General features: G+C 37.4%; 1 protein-coding gene across 1 annotated transcript in view; it reads left to right on the top strand.

Moving 5' to 3' along the window:
• LOC103175074 (sodium/hydrogen exchanger 10-like) overlaps window positions 1-18,708 on the top strand; it is a 32,845-nt gene that overhangs the window by 8,570 nt on the left and 5,567 nt on the right. Inside the window, 16 exon segments of the mRNA XM_042341563.1 lie at window positions 878-977; window positions 1,735-1,878; window positions 2,407-2,578; window positions 3,115-3,196; window positions 4,032-4,213; window positions 5,249-5,389; window positions 6,402-6,496; window positions 7,317-7,436; window positions 8,141-8,220; window positions 8,223-8,335; window positions 9,199-9,378; window positions 9,937-10,086; window positions 10,471-10,522; window positions 14,257-14,405; window positions 15,906-16,031; window positions 17,087-17,185. Of these exon segments, the coding sequence (XP_042197497.1) occupies window positions 878-977; window positions 1,735-1,878; window positions 2,407-2,578; window positions 3,115-3,196; window positions 4,032-4,213; window positions 5,249-5,389; window positions 6,402-6,496; window positions 7,317-7,436; window positions 8,141-8,220; window positions 8,223-8,335; window positions 9,199-9,378; window positions 9,937-10,086; window positions 10,471-10,522; window positions 14,257-14,405; window positions 15,906-16,031; window positions 17,087-17,185 (1,985 nt within the window).

Genomic DNA, 18,708 nt, shown 5'->3' with positions numbered 1-18,708 from the left:
GCCAGGAGTGAAGAAGAAGAAATAGGACTTGTAAAATCTGATTCATTCATTGAATGGAAAGCCATTCTTCACACGCCCATCCGTTAATCCTCCTGGGCCCCTTGGGTTTCTTCTCCTTTTTGTAAGTTGTAGTAAAATAAACGATTACCTCTTAATGATCTACTTACAATATACAAGAGTTGGAGAGGTCACATGATTGATGTTGCAAGCATCACTACATCTTAAATTGTCCTCATGACTTTTAGTCAACTGTGCCCCAAACCTAATAATGTGTGGAGGATGCCTTTCCATTTGATGAATGAAGATCTTACAAGGTATGTAATCTTAATATTTGTCTGTTGGTATTTTTTAATCTTTCTCCATTAACTTATTAGAAAAGAGAATAGCAGGCCCCATTCTGGTACAGCAAATGTGTTTAAGTAAAAAACACTTGTTATATCTCACATGGATACTGTATGTATGGATTAACGTATGGATACATAGTAAAGGACTATTTGAATCTCGTCTTTTCAGAATACCAATATCATCTCCCCATTACAGCATGAAGCAATTTTAGTGTTTATCATGGTATTGTGGTTTGAATTCTGGATTGTTGTGTTCAACCTCACCTCTAGTACTGGAGCATACTGGGATGAAGTAACTGAACTGGAATCAGTTACTGTATTCGGTACTATGATTTGCTTGTCAGATTTATGAACATAAATTCAGCTTCAAAATTGGAGTTCTTTGAATATGGAAGGGGAGGCTTTTGATTCTCTGATTCATTGGTTGCATTAAAATACTCATACTATATAAATTATTTGAAAAAANTGACGGATTTACACCTGAAAGTGAAGAACTAATGTTTGAATTGTTTCTGGGTTTGCTTAATTTTCAGGTGAATGGATTGGTATGTCTGGTGTCATATCTGTTACCTTTATGGGTCTTTTTATGGACACAGTGAGTTTTAGCCCAGAGATTGAAGTGTTCCTGTTACGGTGAGTAATAGAACAGAATTCATAACTGGAAGAAATGTAAAGTATAGAGTATTTAATATTCCCTCCATGGCCTTGCTCCCCTTTACCTCTGCGACCTTCTAACCCCGTACCAAACTGCCTGCTCCATCCGCTCAGTGGCCTCTGGCCTGCTTCACGTCCCCCGCCTCGCCGGTCCCACCATTGGCGGGCAGGCCTTCAGCCATTCTGGAATTCCATCCTGCAATCATTCTGCCTCGCCCCCTCCCTTGCCTCTTTCAAGACCCAGCTCAAAATCCTCCTCGTCAACCGTGCCTTCGATCACCCTCCTTCCCCCTCCTGTCCGCCACCCTCCCCGATCCCAACCCCCAGCTCAAGTCCAAAATACTCATTGTCCAGTGCCTTGGGACGTCCTCCTGATGTGAAAGGCACTATACAAATATAATTTTGTTGCAGTTGTTGTTTAATGGTCACATGCAGCATGTCAACTTGGCTCAGTTTGCCGCAGGCTGTTTGTGGGACCTCGCTGTGCCAAGATGACTGCCGTGATTGCCTGCAAAAATACTTAATAATAATAATAATCCTGTAAGCCTTTCACTTCGGGAGGATGTCTCAAGGTGCTTCACAGGATATATTGTAAAGTGCAATGATTTGCTATAAATTGCAAGTTCTTCGATCTATGTCACAGAAAAGTCACTGAGTATAATTATGCAGTAAATCTATTGTTTGCTGCAGTAATATATTTCTAATGTAACATATTGGATTTTCAATTATTTTGTAGCTTCTGGGAAATGCTGACATATCTGGGTAATACACTTATTTTCATGATTGTTGGAGTTGTGATATCACAGAGATCTCTAGAACATATGTCTATCAATGATGGATTTTTTATCATTGTGCTCTACTTTGGACTAAACACTGTACGGTAAGCTTTGTGTCCATGTTCTCACTATAATAATTATAACTTGTTGTGATTTAAATGAAAAGGGTAAGTACTTGACATGTCCCAATTACTTTTGTTTTTACTTTAATTTAGTATTTTACCCTTTTTTGCGAAAATTCTTAGTGTCCTGAGGCTCTATTTGTTCCATCTATCTCATATCACCTTGTCGAATATATCTCCTTCACTTCATCTCTCCTCATCCATTCTCATTTCACGTTTTCTCCCACTCTCTTCAATTCTCAGTTATCTCTCTTTTATATTAACTTTTCTGCTTTGTTCTGCAACCCAGATTTGTTTATTATGAACCTTAAGCGTTTTTTTACATTCCAGCATTACACAGCCAATGAGATATTGGACCCAGATGACTGTTTAATAATAGGACTACCCTGTATCAATTTGATATATTTCCTATATCAGGAATGGAGATAAAAGGAGAGAGATTGATGGCTAACTGACCCTTACTTACTCCAGATTTTCTTACTCTGTTACCCTTCCTCTACTCTTTTGTAGGTTGGTGCTGATTGTAGCAATGTCACCATTACTATCCCGTATGGGATATGGTTTTAACTGGCGCTGGGCGGCTGTTTGTATCTGGAGTGGCACAAAGGGGGCTTTCACTTTGAGTCTTGCTCTCATGGCTTACCAGTTAGAAGGTCTTGATGAAGAGAATGTCAGGAACAAGGTAAGGACAGCAATAATGATTGCACTGCATTCATTCAGTTGTAAACTATCCATACAATTCCAAAAACATATCATTCAGATTGTTACATTGAAGGTGTTGGTTTAGAAAACAGTTTTGTTGGATTATTGGCATATAAGCCAATAATCTTGCTGTGGAGGAAGAGGATGGTCTTAAGGAACAGTGATGCCACGAGCACTCTTGGCACACTATTTGTTTGAGGAGGTATTCAAGTGGTAAATATATCATATTAAAAACGTAACCTTGTGGATATGACAGAGGAACAATGTTTTTATCATTTGTGGTTATTCTGAGAAAAAGTGGCTTCTCAGAAATTGATCACTCGTTTCATGGCTGTTTGTGGCACATTGCTGCTCTCAATTGGGCTACTCATTCACCCAGAAAATACACAGTCACTTCACTTCATGGTAAACCCTGTGACGTGCTTTAAGATGTCCTTCCAATATGAATGGTTCTAGAACAAATGCAAGGATTATTATTGTTGTTGTTATCATCATTGTAATGACTTCTATTTCTAGATCCTGCTGCATGTGTCAGGAACTGTAGTGCTGACGCTGTTAATCAATGGGACCACGATGGGATGGATTGTCAATCTGTTGGGTAATATATAGAATAAATATTCTACCTGAGTTACAGTTATTCAGTTATTAAATCCTATATACCTTGGACTGAGGGAATCACAGATTCCTATCCTTTTAGGTGATGCTGGCAATGGAGTGATGTTACTATGTGTCATTATATCAGTGTAATCTTTCCACAAAAATCATTCTGTAAAGACAATGTCAATTTCCTCTGTCTATCATTATATTTTTTAAAAGCCAGTGAGATTTCACTGTTTTTTATGTTTTTTAAAAATAATTCCCGCAATGATTTAAATGCCTGATACTATGTTGCCAAAGTTCATCATCAACTTGGGCCCCACTTGGACATTGCAAAACAGGTTTTAAGAATTCTATGTCTAGCACCTATTGTGAGAATTTACAGTGTAACAATACTGCATTTAATATAGTGAACATAATAACATATCTGATGTACCTCTTCGAATTCATCTTGGTGTTAACATTTGTTAACATTTCTATGAGAAGTATTAAGTTACGAGATGTATTGTGGAGCCAGGTGGAACTATTTTACAAAATGTTGACCTTCACCCACTCTCATATGCCCAAGAATCAAGAAGGGATTGACATCCAACCAAGACATTCACTTCATGACTGTTTGTGGGGCATCGCTATGTGCAAATTGGCTGCTGTGTTTGTCTCCAAATATATGATCACTACATTGCCACCACTGTCCTGCCCACACCCACTCATGCACCTCCAATTGAAAATCCACTAATGTTAATAACACAGGCAGCTCTTCTACTAATGATATATGTGTTGCATGAGAATAATATCATAAAGGTTATAATATTAGTAATATTTTGTTTCTTTTCAAGGTCTTAGTGATATACCAATTCCTAAACGCATGGCAATGTATAGTGCAATTCAACGTATCAAAGAGAGTCAGAATAACACTTTCTCTTTGCTGAAAATGGATAGATTCCTAGCAGATGCTAACTGGATAATGGCAGAAAGAGTAGTGCAGATTGAAGATCCATACAAGACATCTCATGATGACGTAAGCAATCCCCTACTATATATACTCTTAGAAAATAGGAAGTTCTAAAGATGAACAGCCTTGTTGTTAGTATGAACTGCTGAGTAGTTCAACAACAACGACAACAACTTATAATAATAATAATCCTTGCATTTAATCGCAGCAGTGGAGCAACGTTGCTGGAAACTTCAGCCCCTGGGAGACGGTGGTCGGTCACACTCCAAGCCTGGTTGGCCCCTCTGGCGAATAATAATAATAATAATCCTCGCATTTGATATAGCGCTTTTCACGTCGGGAGGACGTCCCAAAGCGCTTCACAGAACACACTGTAAAGTGAATTGACTGTATATTTGTGGGCGAACGCGGCAGTCAATTGCGCACAACAATGTCCCACAAACAGTCGTAGATTGAAAATGACCAATTTATTATTGTTTTTGGTTTTGGAGGGATTATTATTAGGCTCTGTGTGGAGTAAGGAAACTTGCCCAAGGTTTCGCCCTGACCTGCCTGGAATTGAACTCAGGTCTCTCACTTGCAAAGCGAGTGCTCTAACCACTGAGCTACAGGACTCCTTGCATTTATATATCACTCCTCACGCAAGGTAGGGGCCCAGAACCCTTACAGTGTCAGAGCATGACGTCTGGGAGAGGGGGAGGTGACCATAAGCACAGTCGAATAAGATGGGGAAGGAAGAGTGTTCCAAAGTTTCATTCAAATATAGTAAACATTACTAAGTTGTGTTTATCAGTTTTTTACTCACTGCTCCCATTTTGTGTTTTTTTTCAACATTTAAATGCTCTTTGCAGTTTTTTACTTTTTGTTTTCACCTACTTTTGTTTTCCATTACAACAAACACAAAAGATCACAATATACAGTTGAAACTGTAGCTGAAGCAGCTATGGATACAGACTCACCAAGTCTTAAAAGAGTATTTTATTTAATGACCATTTGTGTTGAGTGGAAGTAATAAAACACTCAATGTGATGTACATTAAGTAATACTAAGCCTTGCAACATATTACAAGAACTTTGGTACCCGTCCTCTTAATATTTTCAGGTTAATATTGATGAGCATTTGACGAATGCAAGAGCAGCTCGATGCCCCGATTGTGAGAAGGGCATTGCTTGGGAACCCTCGCTTCGTGAGATAGATGATATGATGGAAGAAGCTAGGATACGCGTTTTAAAAGCACAAAAGGTCAGACTTCATGAAGTGCTATTTTTATTTTCTAATTCTTCCTGTGATTTACTGCACTTGCCCTTTCCTGAAGGGAGTGACTCAAAGTAGGTTAAAACTTCTCAGCAGAAGTAGTTTTCCAGTATCTTGCCCAAGTCAAAATTTTTCACAAGCAAGTTGGACAGTATTCATTGGTGGGTAAATGAACCAGTAAATATCTAGAAATATTCCTACTAGAAACAGGCATTTTTCGCACAGAATAAGGCCATTTGGCCATGGTACTTCTACATTTTTTTAAATTCCCTCTCCCGACCCTGCCCAATTTGCTATCATTTAGCAAATTCAGAAAAAAAGTTTGATTTTTTTTCAAATGAATCAATTCGATTTTATATTGAAAATTCCAGATGTTTCCTCTTTTCTCTTAAAATATAAACAAACATAGTAGCAGGATATGTCACCTTTGTACAGAGGAGTAGAAAAGATCACATGGGCAACATTCTGGCTCCAGAGTTTCAAATTAATTTGAAGAGAAGTTGCATTTTGTGAGCTTACTCACCTGACACTGATACGTGCCTGACTTTTACTGTGAGCAGTGGATGCATTAATTTGAATAATGAAATCCATATTATCAGTTGGGTAATCTTTCTGTGCATTACCTTATTTGTTTCTTCAGTTCTCAGAGAATAAGAAGAGAGTAAAAGGGATGATGCATCAATACTGTATCATTAACATCAAAGATCTTTTAAAGACATACTAACCTCGAGGTTCTCCATGTTGATGCCCTATGCTTAGTCCTGATACTAATCAGATCTTTTTTTTATTCAAAAACAACATCCACCAACAACAAATTGCATTTATATAGTACCTTTCATGTTGGGGGGGTGGGTGGGGGTGTGTGCTGGCGGGGGTCCCAAGGGACTAGATGTTTGAGGGTTTATACCCTTATAAGATGGAACTTGACACTTTACTGGCTCTTTGAGTTTTAAATTATAGATATTTGTAACTTTTTTGGTTTTATTGCCTTTATACATAGACTAGTTACTGGCGGCAGTACAGTGCTGGAATGCTTAATCGACAGGCAGCACGAACTCTGATCAGTATCACCGAGAGCACCATTGATTCTGGAAGGTAAGGGCATACTGCAGGAAATTTCTGCACTCACAGTCTAAGTCAAATAATCTTGTATCTAAATCGTCTGTACTTTCAGGATTGAATAAAAACAAGTTCAGCTAGGTTCTTTTATCGTGAGACAGTATTTTCAACCTCATGTTCAAGCACAATTGATCAGTACAGATGTTCATCATCAAATGGTATGGAATGGGAGGAATGACATTTATCATCACATGAAATGATCTCCTGAGACTTTAAGAGTATTTCAGAACAGGTGATATGTGTCTGCAATTGAAAATGGCAAGGAAAAAATGTCAAGCAAGAGACCTCTTTGTTTTTTTTCTCTCTCACAAGATGATAGGACTAATAAGTTACCATCTGAATACTCATAGTTGAGAGTGCAACGCTCTAGGACTGTAACTATTTGACTACATTACCTGCTGAAATGGGGTATGTTTGATGACTGGTCATACAGGTATCAAAGAAACAGTGGATCACAATACAATTCCCTAATAGTGACACAGAGTCACTAACAGGAAATTAACAGAAGTCATGGCCAGCACATGGGATCTATGCTCCAAAGCGCTGGAAGTAAATCACATTTACCGGCTGAGACTCAGTTTCGTTTTTTAACAAGTTTTCTCAGAAAGGAAGCAAATGTTTTATTTTCCGAGTGAGTTCCAGCCGTGCTTAATTTTAATCTTATGGAAAATGATTTCAATTTGTTTTTTTTAAAAAAAGCAGCCATATCTCACAGCTGCAATATGAAGAATAGTTTTTCAAATCAACAAGAAGAAAAATGAACAGTGTGTAGTGATTTTCTCTTTGCCTGGTCTAGGTTTATGACAGTATTAGATGTGAAAAAGCACTGGGAAATCAAAGGATTGTTTTTCAATGTGAGGCAGAAACTAGAGGACTGGGTGTACAACGTCAAAGTAGAAAAATATAAACCATCAAAGTAAGTAGGCAATTATTTTTCATAATTTGAAGTACTTTTTACATCTATGACTAGATGATTGAATCATCAAATTTAGGTCCCATCTGCCTTGTAATTCAAGTGGATGTTGGGAATCAATTCTAAGAATTATTAGTATTATAATTGTAAGGATTATTAGTATTATTATTTGGCTAGCTGTTACTCTGATACCTACAAAACTGTTTCTTTTAGTCAGCTCTGGAGAATATAATCGCTCCCGGGGGGCTAAACTTTATACTGCTCATTTAACTTTATCAATGCGGCATTAGCTTTTATCAAGGACTATGTGGGAAGAACCTCAAAGGCATATTTATCTCAATAAGTTCCATTGATGAAGCAGAAAAGTGAATCAGCAATAGCACCTTGGACTGGAGGGGGGCACAGAACTAGCGTTTACCTCGATCTCTTCATATCATGGTTTCGGGGGATTCTTGAGTTTGATAGATTGATGGTAGTTCCAAAGATGGAAATCTGCCTCTTCACCATCCCCTGGACATCCATTAACTGTAATGAATACAGAGGATATTCTTGGGACGTCTTCCCAATTGACTGCCGCAAAATACATAGTCACTCCCCTTTATAGTATATACTATGAAGGACTTTGAAACATCCTTCTGACATGAAAGGCGCTATACCAAATGTAATTATTATTATATTCTAAAGAATGTGTTTCTTTTTTTTTACAGAAACAGATTATTGAAGCTTTCCTACTATGTGGTGTTCACCAATTCTTTTGACTGTTTTGTCTACATAGTAATAATACTTAATGTTTTCCCATCATATTGGAATACATTCCGGATCTGAGCACAGAACATGAGAGAGAGCTGAAACTCATAAATTACGTGTTTGTCTTTGTGTATGTACTGGTGGCAGTATTGAAGGTATGTAAAACTGGTGCAGTTCCAGTGCCTACTTGGTTCTTTACACAGAACCATTACCAATATGTTGGTTCATTTTTTAAAAAGAAAAATTCCTAAATTAAATCTAAACTTGTCAATATGCGGCAAATTGCAGTCTGAACTGAATTGCAACTGAAGACAAGATGATTAGTTTGTATGAAATGCATTTTTCTTGAATATATTTGATATCAAGATGATAATCAAAATGATTGAAATGATGGAGGGACTGGACTATGTTCATGCTGAAGAAGAGAAGTTTGGGAGGTGATATGATTATGTTTTTTAAGATTCTAAAGGCACTAGATAACATAGACCATGACAAGCTGTTTTATCTTGTACTGAACAGTAGTACCAGAAGACACGGCCTGTGATTGAAGGGGTAAATTCAGAACAAATTTGTGGAAACACTACTTCAGTGAGCGAGTAGTAAACTTATGGAACAGACTCCTGAGGGTGACGGTGGAAGCAGAAAGTATCAATTGTTTCAAGAACAAATTAGATACATTTCTGTTAGGAAATAATATCTCTGGATACAATATTTAGTTTGGGACACGACATGTCATGCGACTACCAGCATGTTGGAAGGCAAACTGGATGGACCCTGGTCTTTCTTTGCCTTGCAAATTCTTATGTCCTTATGTTCTTGTGATCCATTGTATGTCCAGATTAAAATTGGAGTTAATTGCATTTGTTACTTTGTAGTTTACTTTGCTTCCAAATTGTATACAGATTTTCATTGAAAAATGTAGTTTAAAATCAGGCTCAATATTTCTTATGGGAGGGATGTTTAACAGGATAGAATGCTTTTTGATAAATAATTATTTTATTGTTCATAATTCTTGCAGATTTTAGCGGTGCGTAAAGCCTATATCTTCGATCATTGGAACCAATTTGACATATTTATCATTGTGCTGGCAACAGCAGACATCATCCTTGACCAGCTCTTTGAACGCACTGTGCACATGATCCGAACTGTCCGAATCTTCAGATTAGTTCGTCTTGCTAGGGTACTCCGGCTTTTAAAGGTGAGAGTGAAGCTTCATGATATGATATGGCAGGTAGTGAAAGCCAAGTTAATTAAATCAAAACCAAAGGGTTCAAAGCAGACATAAAGAGGTACATTGTACATGTTTTTAAGGCCTAACAAACATATTGTTTCCTCCTAAAAGCAGCCCAAACTTGTTTGATTTAAGAGGAGCTAAGTGATAAACTAAGTAAATTGTTTTCTTATATCTTTACACATCTTATATACATTCATATGTACTCAGATGACCCACAACTCTATCTGTCAGTTTTCACCCTCAAGTTCAGTACCACTGCTGTTCTGACAGCCTAGTCAGACATCAAGTCTGGGATGAGCTTACGTTTCTTGAATTCAACATCAAAAAANCTGGGGCTATTCTGCTCAGCTCCCACCAGCACCTCCTCACCTTAGGTACTATTGACCTTCCTGGTTACTCATTCCAACTCATGGAGCCTGAGCAGCACTTTGGGGTTTTACTCTGCTTGTAGGTGAATCACACATATCAAACATCAATTAAATGGCGTTTTGACATGCATCATTCCTGTGTTCTGTCTTTCAGATTCTGATTCCAAAGTTCATACTTCTCCTCAACAAGCAGATTAGTAAACAGCTAAGGTTTGGTTATGACATTGGAAAAGGATATGTAGTGGGAGAAGAGGATGTCAGTAATCTTATTGATCACATTTCCGACCAAAAAGTGATTGCCGAGGTAATGGGAAATGGTTATGAGGATTTTTAAGTCTTTGCCTGAATGAGTAGAGGTAGATAAGAGTTCCACAATTTACATCTGAATGATTTATCGAAGTATACAATTGGGACTCATCTGTGCACCATATTATAATAGTGTTATTATAATTGTTACTTCTGCCTACAGTTTGGCAACTTTTAACCTTGCGTGAGATAACAAATGTATCTTTAAGTTTATGTTAAGAGAATTGTGTCAAATGGAGGAGGAAAGGAAGAAAAAACAAACATATGGAATGTACACAACCTGTCTGTTTGATTTATAGACCAGAAACACTTTGAAATGCCTTCAGGGTTTTAAGGTACTAAATCCCGAACTTCACTTCAGATTTTGTTTGATTTATTTTAGCAACTAAGGAATATTGTGGAACGGAATCATCAAGAAGCTGTTAAAGAACTCGGTGAGTAAAAATCATCTTGAGATGTAGTTAGATTGGAAAAGAAATTGGATTCTGACACATTTTAGCAAATCAGTTAATATTGTGTAAAATATTTTTTTCAAATCAAATAAGAAATCTTAAAAGGTAATGAGACAGTAATTTAATGAGTCGGAAATGAGAGTAAATTTAATAAATATAATCAATTATTTATTTCATTTCATCAATGTGCATCTAATACTCGATTAACTTTTGTCTAAGGCTAAAATTATTAAAGACTTATTGCTTTTATTAATTTTTTTATCATTTTATTATATATTTTCTAAACAATAAATTTACATTTATCCCACATTTCACATCTGGGGTACATCTCAAATGCTTCACAGAGCTGACTAGGAGCCTGAGCTAGGTGGGGGGGAGCTGCTGGAGGGGAAAAGGTAACCAAAAGTATGACCAAAAGAAAGGTTTTAAGATATGCTTTAATGGAGGAGAAGGATAGAGTGAGGTGGAGGGGCTCTGGGATGGAGTTTCAGAGAGCGGGGGCTGAAAATTCGAACAAAATGTGAGCTGGGAATATATTTACAATTTCTCCAATGCGTGCAGTTAATTACCCCAATCTTATCCCAACTCTCAAGGTCCCTTTCCTCTTGCACAAGTTGCATGAGGCTGTACTGATAGAAATGCAGCATAAAAAGAGCCTAGTTTGGCAAAGAAAGGCCCTACTATAACCAAAACCATCTTGCCAAATAATTGATTTAATTGGTGTTAGAGGTGTATGGTTCTGACATTTGGCTGCTTTGATTTTTGTGATGGATAAAAGTGCGAATATAATCTAATTTTTCAGGCATCCATTTTACTGTTAGTTCTGTCAGATTATTGTACTTTCTGGGACATACTTCCATTCATTTGATAGTAACAGTAGCTAGTTCAGCAATGTAAAAAAAAATGACATGTAGTTCAGAGTTTTTAAGGTAATCATCCTTTGCCATCCATCAAAGAAAATAGGGTCTGATTGCTAAAAGCCAACAATTAGATATGAAGGAACTGAGAGTGGTCAGGTAATAACACAAAATGGAATTGTGCTATTTTGCTATCATTGTGTAGAAAAGATGTGGTGGATTCCACAGTCAGGTGTCTGAAACATGCAGAAACCCATCAATCATCCTTAAGAGTATCCAAACCAGGTTCAGATTTTTCCCTATTCATGTTACCTATGTGTAGAAAATTCCAGTTTGTCTGGAATGGATTGCGCATTCTCTTTGTGGAAATATGCATCCTACTTACCGAATTCAGAAAAGCATTAAGTGCATGATGGCCAGAGGACCCCAGATATTCGCTGGGTTATTGCTGGAATTAAATCAGATAACACTGCATATATTCCCATTGTAAGATGAGTCTAGCAAGCTTTTTACATCTTATCCAGCTGGGACCATTCTCCAAATCCCTGCTTCCAGTATACCTCATAAATTTAGCACAGATTTGGAGTTGAGCTATTTTCATCCATTGAAATTAAACAAATCTACAAAATCTACGGCAAAGATAAAAGGCACTTTACAGGCATATTTTCCCTGAGCAAGTCAGAAACTTTTAAGTATGCAAAACACTTGACGTAACCAGACCTGCTGAACAAATGCTATTATTGTCCCGTCACGTCTTTCATGCTAATTTAGATAAATGTTCGAAGATTAATTCTGTCAGCATTGTGACAAAGTAACAATAAAGATTAAAAACGATTTTAGAAGTTTACTAAACAAAAACATCCAAGTGGAATTTTTCCAAACAGGAAAAGTAATTTTACTTAGTGATAAGATTTTATTTGTAATTTAAAAAGTTATAAGGGTGTGAATTATGAAAAATGTGTTTAATCCTTGGCAATAATAATAATCCTTACATTTGTTATAGCACCTTTCACTTTGGGAGGATGTCCCAAACCACTATTCCAAAGGATATACTGTAAAGTGTAATGACTGTGTTTTGAGTGAATAAAACAGCCAAATTGGGCTTAGCAATGTCCCACAAACAGCCATGGAGTGAACAATCAATTTTATTTGGGATATTGGTGGACAGGACACCGGGAGAAACTCACTTTTTTCGAATAGTGCCATGGGATATTTAACTGAACAGTCGGACAAGACCTCATTTAAAGTTTCATCAAAACAACAGCACCTCCAACACTGCAGCACACCCCCAGCGCTGCATTCTAGTGTCAGCTTGGACATTCTGAGTTCCCAACGTGGGGCTTGAACCCACAGCCTTCTGATTCAGAGGCAAGAGTGCTACTGAGTCAGGTTGGCCACTGATCATACTGTCATTTGCATCCGAAACATTAAAGAATTAAGTGCTCCGAGACTCTTACCCGTATGAAGGGCACTGTACAAGTTGTTATAGTTGAAGGGGTTGAAAAGTTAATTTACTCAGGGACTACTCAGAGCAAAGAATTCTTCTATGTTTCAGTACATTTCTGTCATTCTAAAACAGCCAAAGAAATCCTAAAAGAAAAATTGGATAGAAAAATATATTCGATGCTGCGCTGCCACATCTCATCGTGGCCCTAAATTATGGCCTCCTGATTGTTGGTTGCCTAAATCCATTAATAGCACTTTGAGTGAAAATTTCAGTTTAAATGCACTATCAGGTCCCAATCAGACTACATCCAATGCCATCTTTATCTCTGCTTGTTACCTCTTTAAGTATGCTATTAGAGCTGCTAAACGTAACTTTATTGGGGAAAAAAATCAACGGGTGTCTTCCTAACTTTAAAGTAATCATTCTTTACCATCCAGAGCAAAGTTGTCTCTCAAAATTTCTGTAAAATCTTTCCATCATCTTCCATCCTGATGGTCCCTGAAGAGAAAGCTGACATAACTTTCTCAACCAACTATATTCTTAATGGCTACACTCACAAATTACCTATCATGATTTCCTCATTATTTCAAAAGCACATTGTGTAAAGATGTACCTTCTATGTAACTGTCACTTTGCTTCAGTTCATAATGTTCCTTTTTCTGGGTCAGAACGTTATAGTTTCTTGCCCCACATTGCGACTTTCAGCTCATATACCAGGCTGATATTCTGGTGCAGCACTGGGAGGAGTATATTGTCAGAGTTACCATCTTTCGGATGAGTTTACCTGAGTCTAATGTGCCTGTTTATTCAGGTGAGCATTAAAATCACACAACACTATTGGAAAAGAGAAGGGAGTTGTTCCTGGTGTCCTGGTCAGAAATCAGCGAGATTAATTGGTCATTCATCTAATGCTTGTTTGTGGGACATTGCTGGTGCAAAACTGGCAAAATTTGCGTATAAATCAGTCACTACAATTGATAGTAAATATAGTGAAAGACTTTGAAATGTTTCAACTTGATAAGGTGCTATAAATATATATCTTCCTTCTCTCTTGTTTATAAATGTTCCTTTCCTGTACCTTACACGTTTCAAAGGTAATTCATGTTATTCATACACTCTCCTCCCTGCATTCTTACAGTGTTGAAATGAAATTCTTCACGCTCATTCTGTCTGAGTCAAATTCACAGATGTTAAAAACAAATGTATGATTCTGCACCAACTTCTACAAAATTTAATAAATCATTTAAAATCATCTACTTCATGCAAATATAGTACACAGTTAAAAAGTAATAGTACAGTTTAAAAATGTAAATATCAATCCTGCCATCACAGCAAACATCACATTTAAAAATGTAGCTGTATGGTCAGAACTATTAAACTGATTGTAACTAGGAGCTTTGTTGCTCCTTTAGGTCTCTTGCAACGTGACCATCCAGAGATAGCAATATCAGTGAAAACCAGACAGGCAATCCGAACTGTGCTCAACAGTGCCCGGGACACAATCCATGCTCTGATGGCTGGAGGTCTTCTTGATGACGCAGAGGCATTCAAACTGGAAACGGTACTGACTATTACGTACAATAGTCTTCATCTTACAATAATCAGCTAATATATCTTTGAGCAGACATTAATATGTACAGTGTTGCAAACACTGCACATATATCTGTACTTCAGAATAAAATACACAACATGTATACAGATACATGATGTATGAAGTACAAGATGAGAGCCAACATTGTATTGGAAGTCCAGAGTAATTCCTGAGCTGTAAAAAATAAGGCAAACACTCAGTTGGAAGTCTGTTCTATAAGATGCATGTCCCTCGATATACAGTGCAGTTTATTTGTGATAGCATAGTATTTGCTTTTGGATAATAATTAATTGAGATGGAATGCTAAAAACATTATTGTCCTTCCATGAGTCTAATGACAGCAGGAGGCCATTCAACCCATTGTGTTCGTGTCCGTGATTGCTCCTCCAATAAAACCATCTATCCCAATCCCAGTTTCCTGCTGTACACTCATACTTTTTTAAACCCTTTATCCATATGTCTATCAAATTCCCTTTTAAATGCTCAATGTGTGTAATATTGTTTGAATTAATTTAATTATAGCATTAATTATAAGCTTAACTTGGTAACAATTCCAAATCTATGGTAAAAGTCTAATGAGGTGGATAAGGAACCATTGTATAATGGAGATGAAATAGATTCACACTTGCAGCTATTTAATAACTTTGAAAAACTTTCGGATTATGCTCAAAACCCTTCTCTGCTAATGCCCTTAGGCGTCTTGCATTTCTTCCATTAGTATAAACAGTATAAAACAAATTAATAATAATAATCCTTGTATTTGATATAGCGCTTTTCACGTCTTCTTGACGTCTCAAAGTGCTTCACAGAATATGCTGTAAAGTGAATTGACCGTATATTTGTGGGAGAAACGCGGCAGCCAATTGCACATAGCAGTGTCCCACAAACAGTCGAGGATTGAAAATGACCAATTTATTATTGTTTTTTGTTTTGGAGGGATTATTGTTAGACGTGTGGAGTAAGAAAACTTGCCCAGGGTTTTGCCTTGCCTGGAATTGAATCCAGATGTCTCGCTTGCAAGGCGAGTGCTCTAACCACTGAGTTACGGGACTCCACATTCTAACTCAAAATGGATTCAACTTGATTTTAACAACAAAAACTTTTATAGCAGCTTTCACATAGAATGCAGCATTAAAAAAAGAGAGAGATGTTTATTAAGAGGGGAAGAAAACAAAGAGATGCCCTGTGGTTTGGGTTGCTAGTGGAGCTTGGTGAGGACTGAGGTAATGGATGTGTAAAACTGAACGTAGGAGAGAACTCAGGCTGCAGAGTTGTGAATGAGTTGGAGTTTATGAAGCATAGAGCTAGAGAGGCTGGCAGCAAGTTTCAAATTCAGCATATTATTAGGTACATATACGAGGGTTTGTCTTATGCGCTTAAATAGTCACCGCTTTGTTGACCAGCTAGCCACATAAACATCACAATTTGTTTTTACTTTGAACTAAATACTGTTAATTATTTGGAAACCAGATGATTGAAGTAAAGATGAAACGTCTACAGAAATTCCCTGCAGCCATACAACCTCCAACTGCTGAGGAGCTCCTAAAGAATCTGCCTTGGCTGCAGAATGCAGAGAAGCAAATTGAATTCATTAAGGTAATTATTGAATGATTTTACCAATTCATTTTCAGGAGAAAACCAAATTAGCAAGTTTCCCTGTTTCTGGAATCCCAGAGCCTCTCTGCTTTGCTCTCTCCCTCCATGCTTTCAGAACTACCTTAAGACCAATATATCTTTGTCCATGCTTTCAGGCACCTTCGACCACCCCCCGCCTCTGCTCTCCCATATCAATCAAAATTGTCGTCAAATTCAATTTGTGTTGAGCTTTTCCCCATAGAAATATAATATATTGTAGAATGATGAAGAGAAAAGAATTGCCTTCTTCCTAATTTCTGAACTTCACAGTTGTTCTCTGAGTGCTTGGAAGTGCTCTGAGACACTACCCCACATGAAGGGCCATATATAAATGCAAGTTGTTGTTGTTGTATTCTGTTCTATGCACTCCAAGTAGAGAATTTGTTTTACTTTGGCTTTCTTTTCTCTTCATCATTTTACAGTATATTATATTCTCTGTTGAGTAAGTTTTACAAATTTGGCCCTGAGTCCTTCACAATAACAAATGACATTTACATATAGGATTTAAATGTCACTTTGGCTCAGCCGATAGCACTCTAGGCTTTGGGTTCTCCTAGTAAATTGTGGCAGATCACATAACTGGGACCTTGTTTCCATTGAGTTCAGTTTCACGCTGATTTTATTTTGGATTATTATGTTATGTTATAGTTCTTTGAATTTCTATTTAGCTAAACGTTTTCAGGGCAAAACGTTAGGCAACTTTCCTTACTCCACAAGCCTCTGTTTACCTAGCAGTAAATAGAAACCCAAGCAGTTAGTCAATTGGCGGATCGCTTTTCCGGGATAATAATCCCTTCAAAAAGTAAATAAATAAGTAAATAATAATTTGGTCACTCAATCCACGGCTGTTCGTGGGACACTGCTGTGCGCAATTGACTGACCCATTTTGGTCATAAAATACACAGTCAATTTACTTTACAGCATGTCCTGTAAAGCGCTTCGAGATGTCTCGAAGACATAATAAGACACTATACCAAATGCAAGGATTATTATTATAATTATGATTCTCATTCTAGTACAAAGCAAAGCTGCTTTATTTTGATTATGGCGACATCGTTGTCCATCAAGGTGAAGATCCACGAGGAATCCACCTCATTGTATCTGGATTAGTGCGGGTAAGTGTTAGTTTGTATCGGGATTGGTGCAGGTAAACGTTAGTTTAAACAGTCAATTGAACAGTAGTGTTTTTTTTAATAATATACAGTATTGTGTTATTTCCTAATAACCAGGATCCTGTGTGGATTGTCACTCAATAACCATATGCCTTAATCTAGACTTTGTGCCACATCAAATGCATCATCAGATGGGCTGAGCATGAAATGGCGTCTCAGCTATTAATGTTCTTTAAGGCTCAACTTATTTTAAATGATTTGAAAATCGGGCAATTATGGTACCGTATATGGGAGGGGAGTAGACAAACAACAAGGGAGACGAGCATTAAATTGATACCACTAAACATTTTGATAGAATTTCACATTTTAAAGAGCTGTCACTTTATAGTCTGACCCAGTTAAATTGCGGTGGTTTGGGTCCTTAAAATCAGATTATGTAATACAATATGCTATAAAAATGACTATCACGGCCACCACTCCCTGCTTACTGTGCATGGAAATGCTCCTGGTGTCTCCTCCTGTCCTGCACGTGTGCAGCAAGCAGCGAAGTGTATCGTATCACTGGTGTAGCATGGGTCCATGGTGTGAATGCACTGTATACAGACCAGTTCTTTTATCAGGGTTCTGATTATATTGCTGTTTTTAGTAATCTGGTGTTTTCAACTATCAAGTAATGAACCACCACACACTTGATGAAACACTTATATTTATACAAATTTTCATTAGGCTGCCCACAAACTGTGCTCTTTATAATATGCAAAAAAAATCTTATCAGCAAGTCATTTGATTGACCTAACAAACCTCATAGAGTAGCCCTCATAGAATTCCCAACTTCAGTGTAAATTTTTGAGGAAGCATCAAACGGAGGCGAGACAGCGAAAGGATGGGGACAGCGGAAGGATGGGGACAGCGGAAGGATAGGGACAGCAGAAGGATGGGGACAGTGGAAGGATCATATCATAATGTTATCTTTCTCTCCTGAGAGTTTTCAGGTATCAAGTTCATCTAGGGTAGATTACACTCACAATTTTCACATTTCAGAGTTAATAAGTATATTACTAAATTCTCTTCAGAACAGCATTTGCCATTTATATCTACTTTCAGTAATAACTAGTTCATATTCAGTGACCATCCCTCATTACTCTATAATAGACTCACATGCTTTACTTGTGCTGAACTGCAACCTTAGTACCTTTTGATGTGACTGTAATTATTGGTTCTTTTGAGTGTAGGGAACAAAAACTTCATTTTTGCTTTCATCTTTTTACCTTTTGTACTCTAATGCTGAGATAATGGGATAATTTAAAATCATTTTCAGCACCAGTGTTCTTGCTGTCCACGATGCTACTCTCTCTCCCTCTTGGTTTAACAAACAGCCTGAATTACAGGTGACTTTTCAATCATCCAGTCCTTCTCACTCTGAACATCACCCTGTGATTAATAACAGGAGACGGTGAGGACCCAGGAGAAACGTTTGCATTTCACTTTCTTGCACCAGTTTAGAACGCATTGCTCATTCCTGTGTT

The sequence above is a fragment of the Callorhinchus milii genome, unplaced genomic scaffold (genome assembly GCF_018977255.1).
Source record: "Callorhinchus milii isolate IMCB2004 unplaced genomic scaffold, IMCB_Cmil_1.0 Scaffold17, whole genome shotgun sequence".
Lineage (NCBI taxonomy): Eukaryota > Metazoa > Chordata > Chondrichthyes > Chimaeriformes > Callorhinchidae > Callorhinchus > Callorhinchus milii.
Note: the sequence above shows the minus strand (reverse complement) of the source record. Positions and strands in the feature narration are given on the sequence as shown.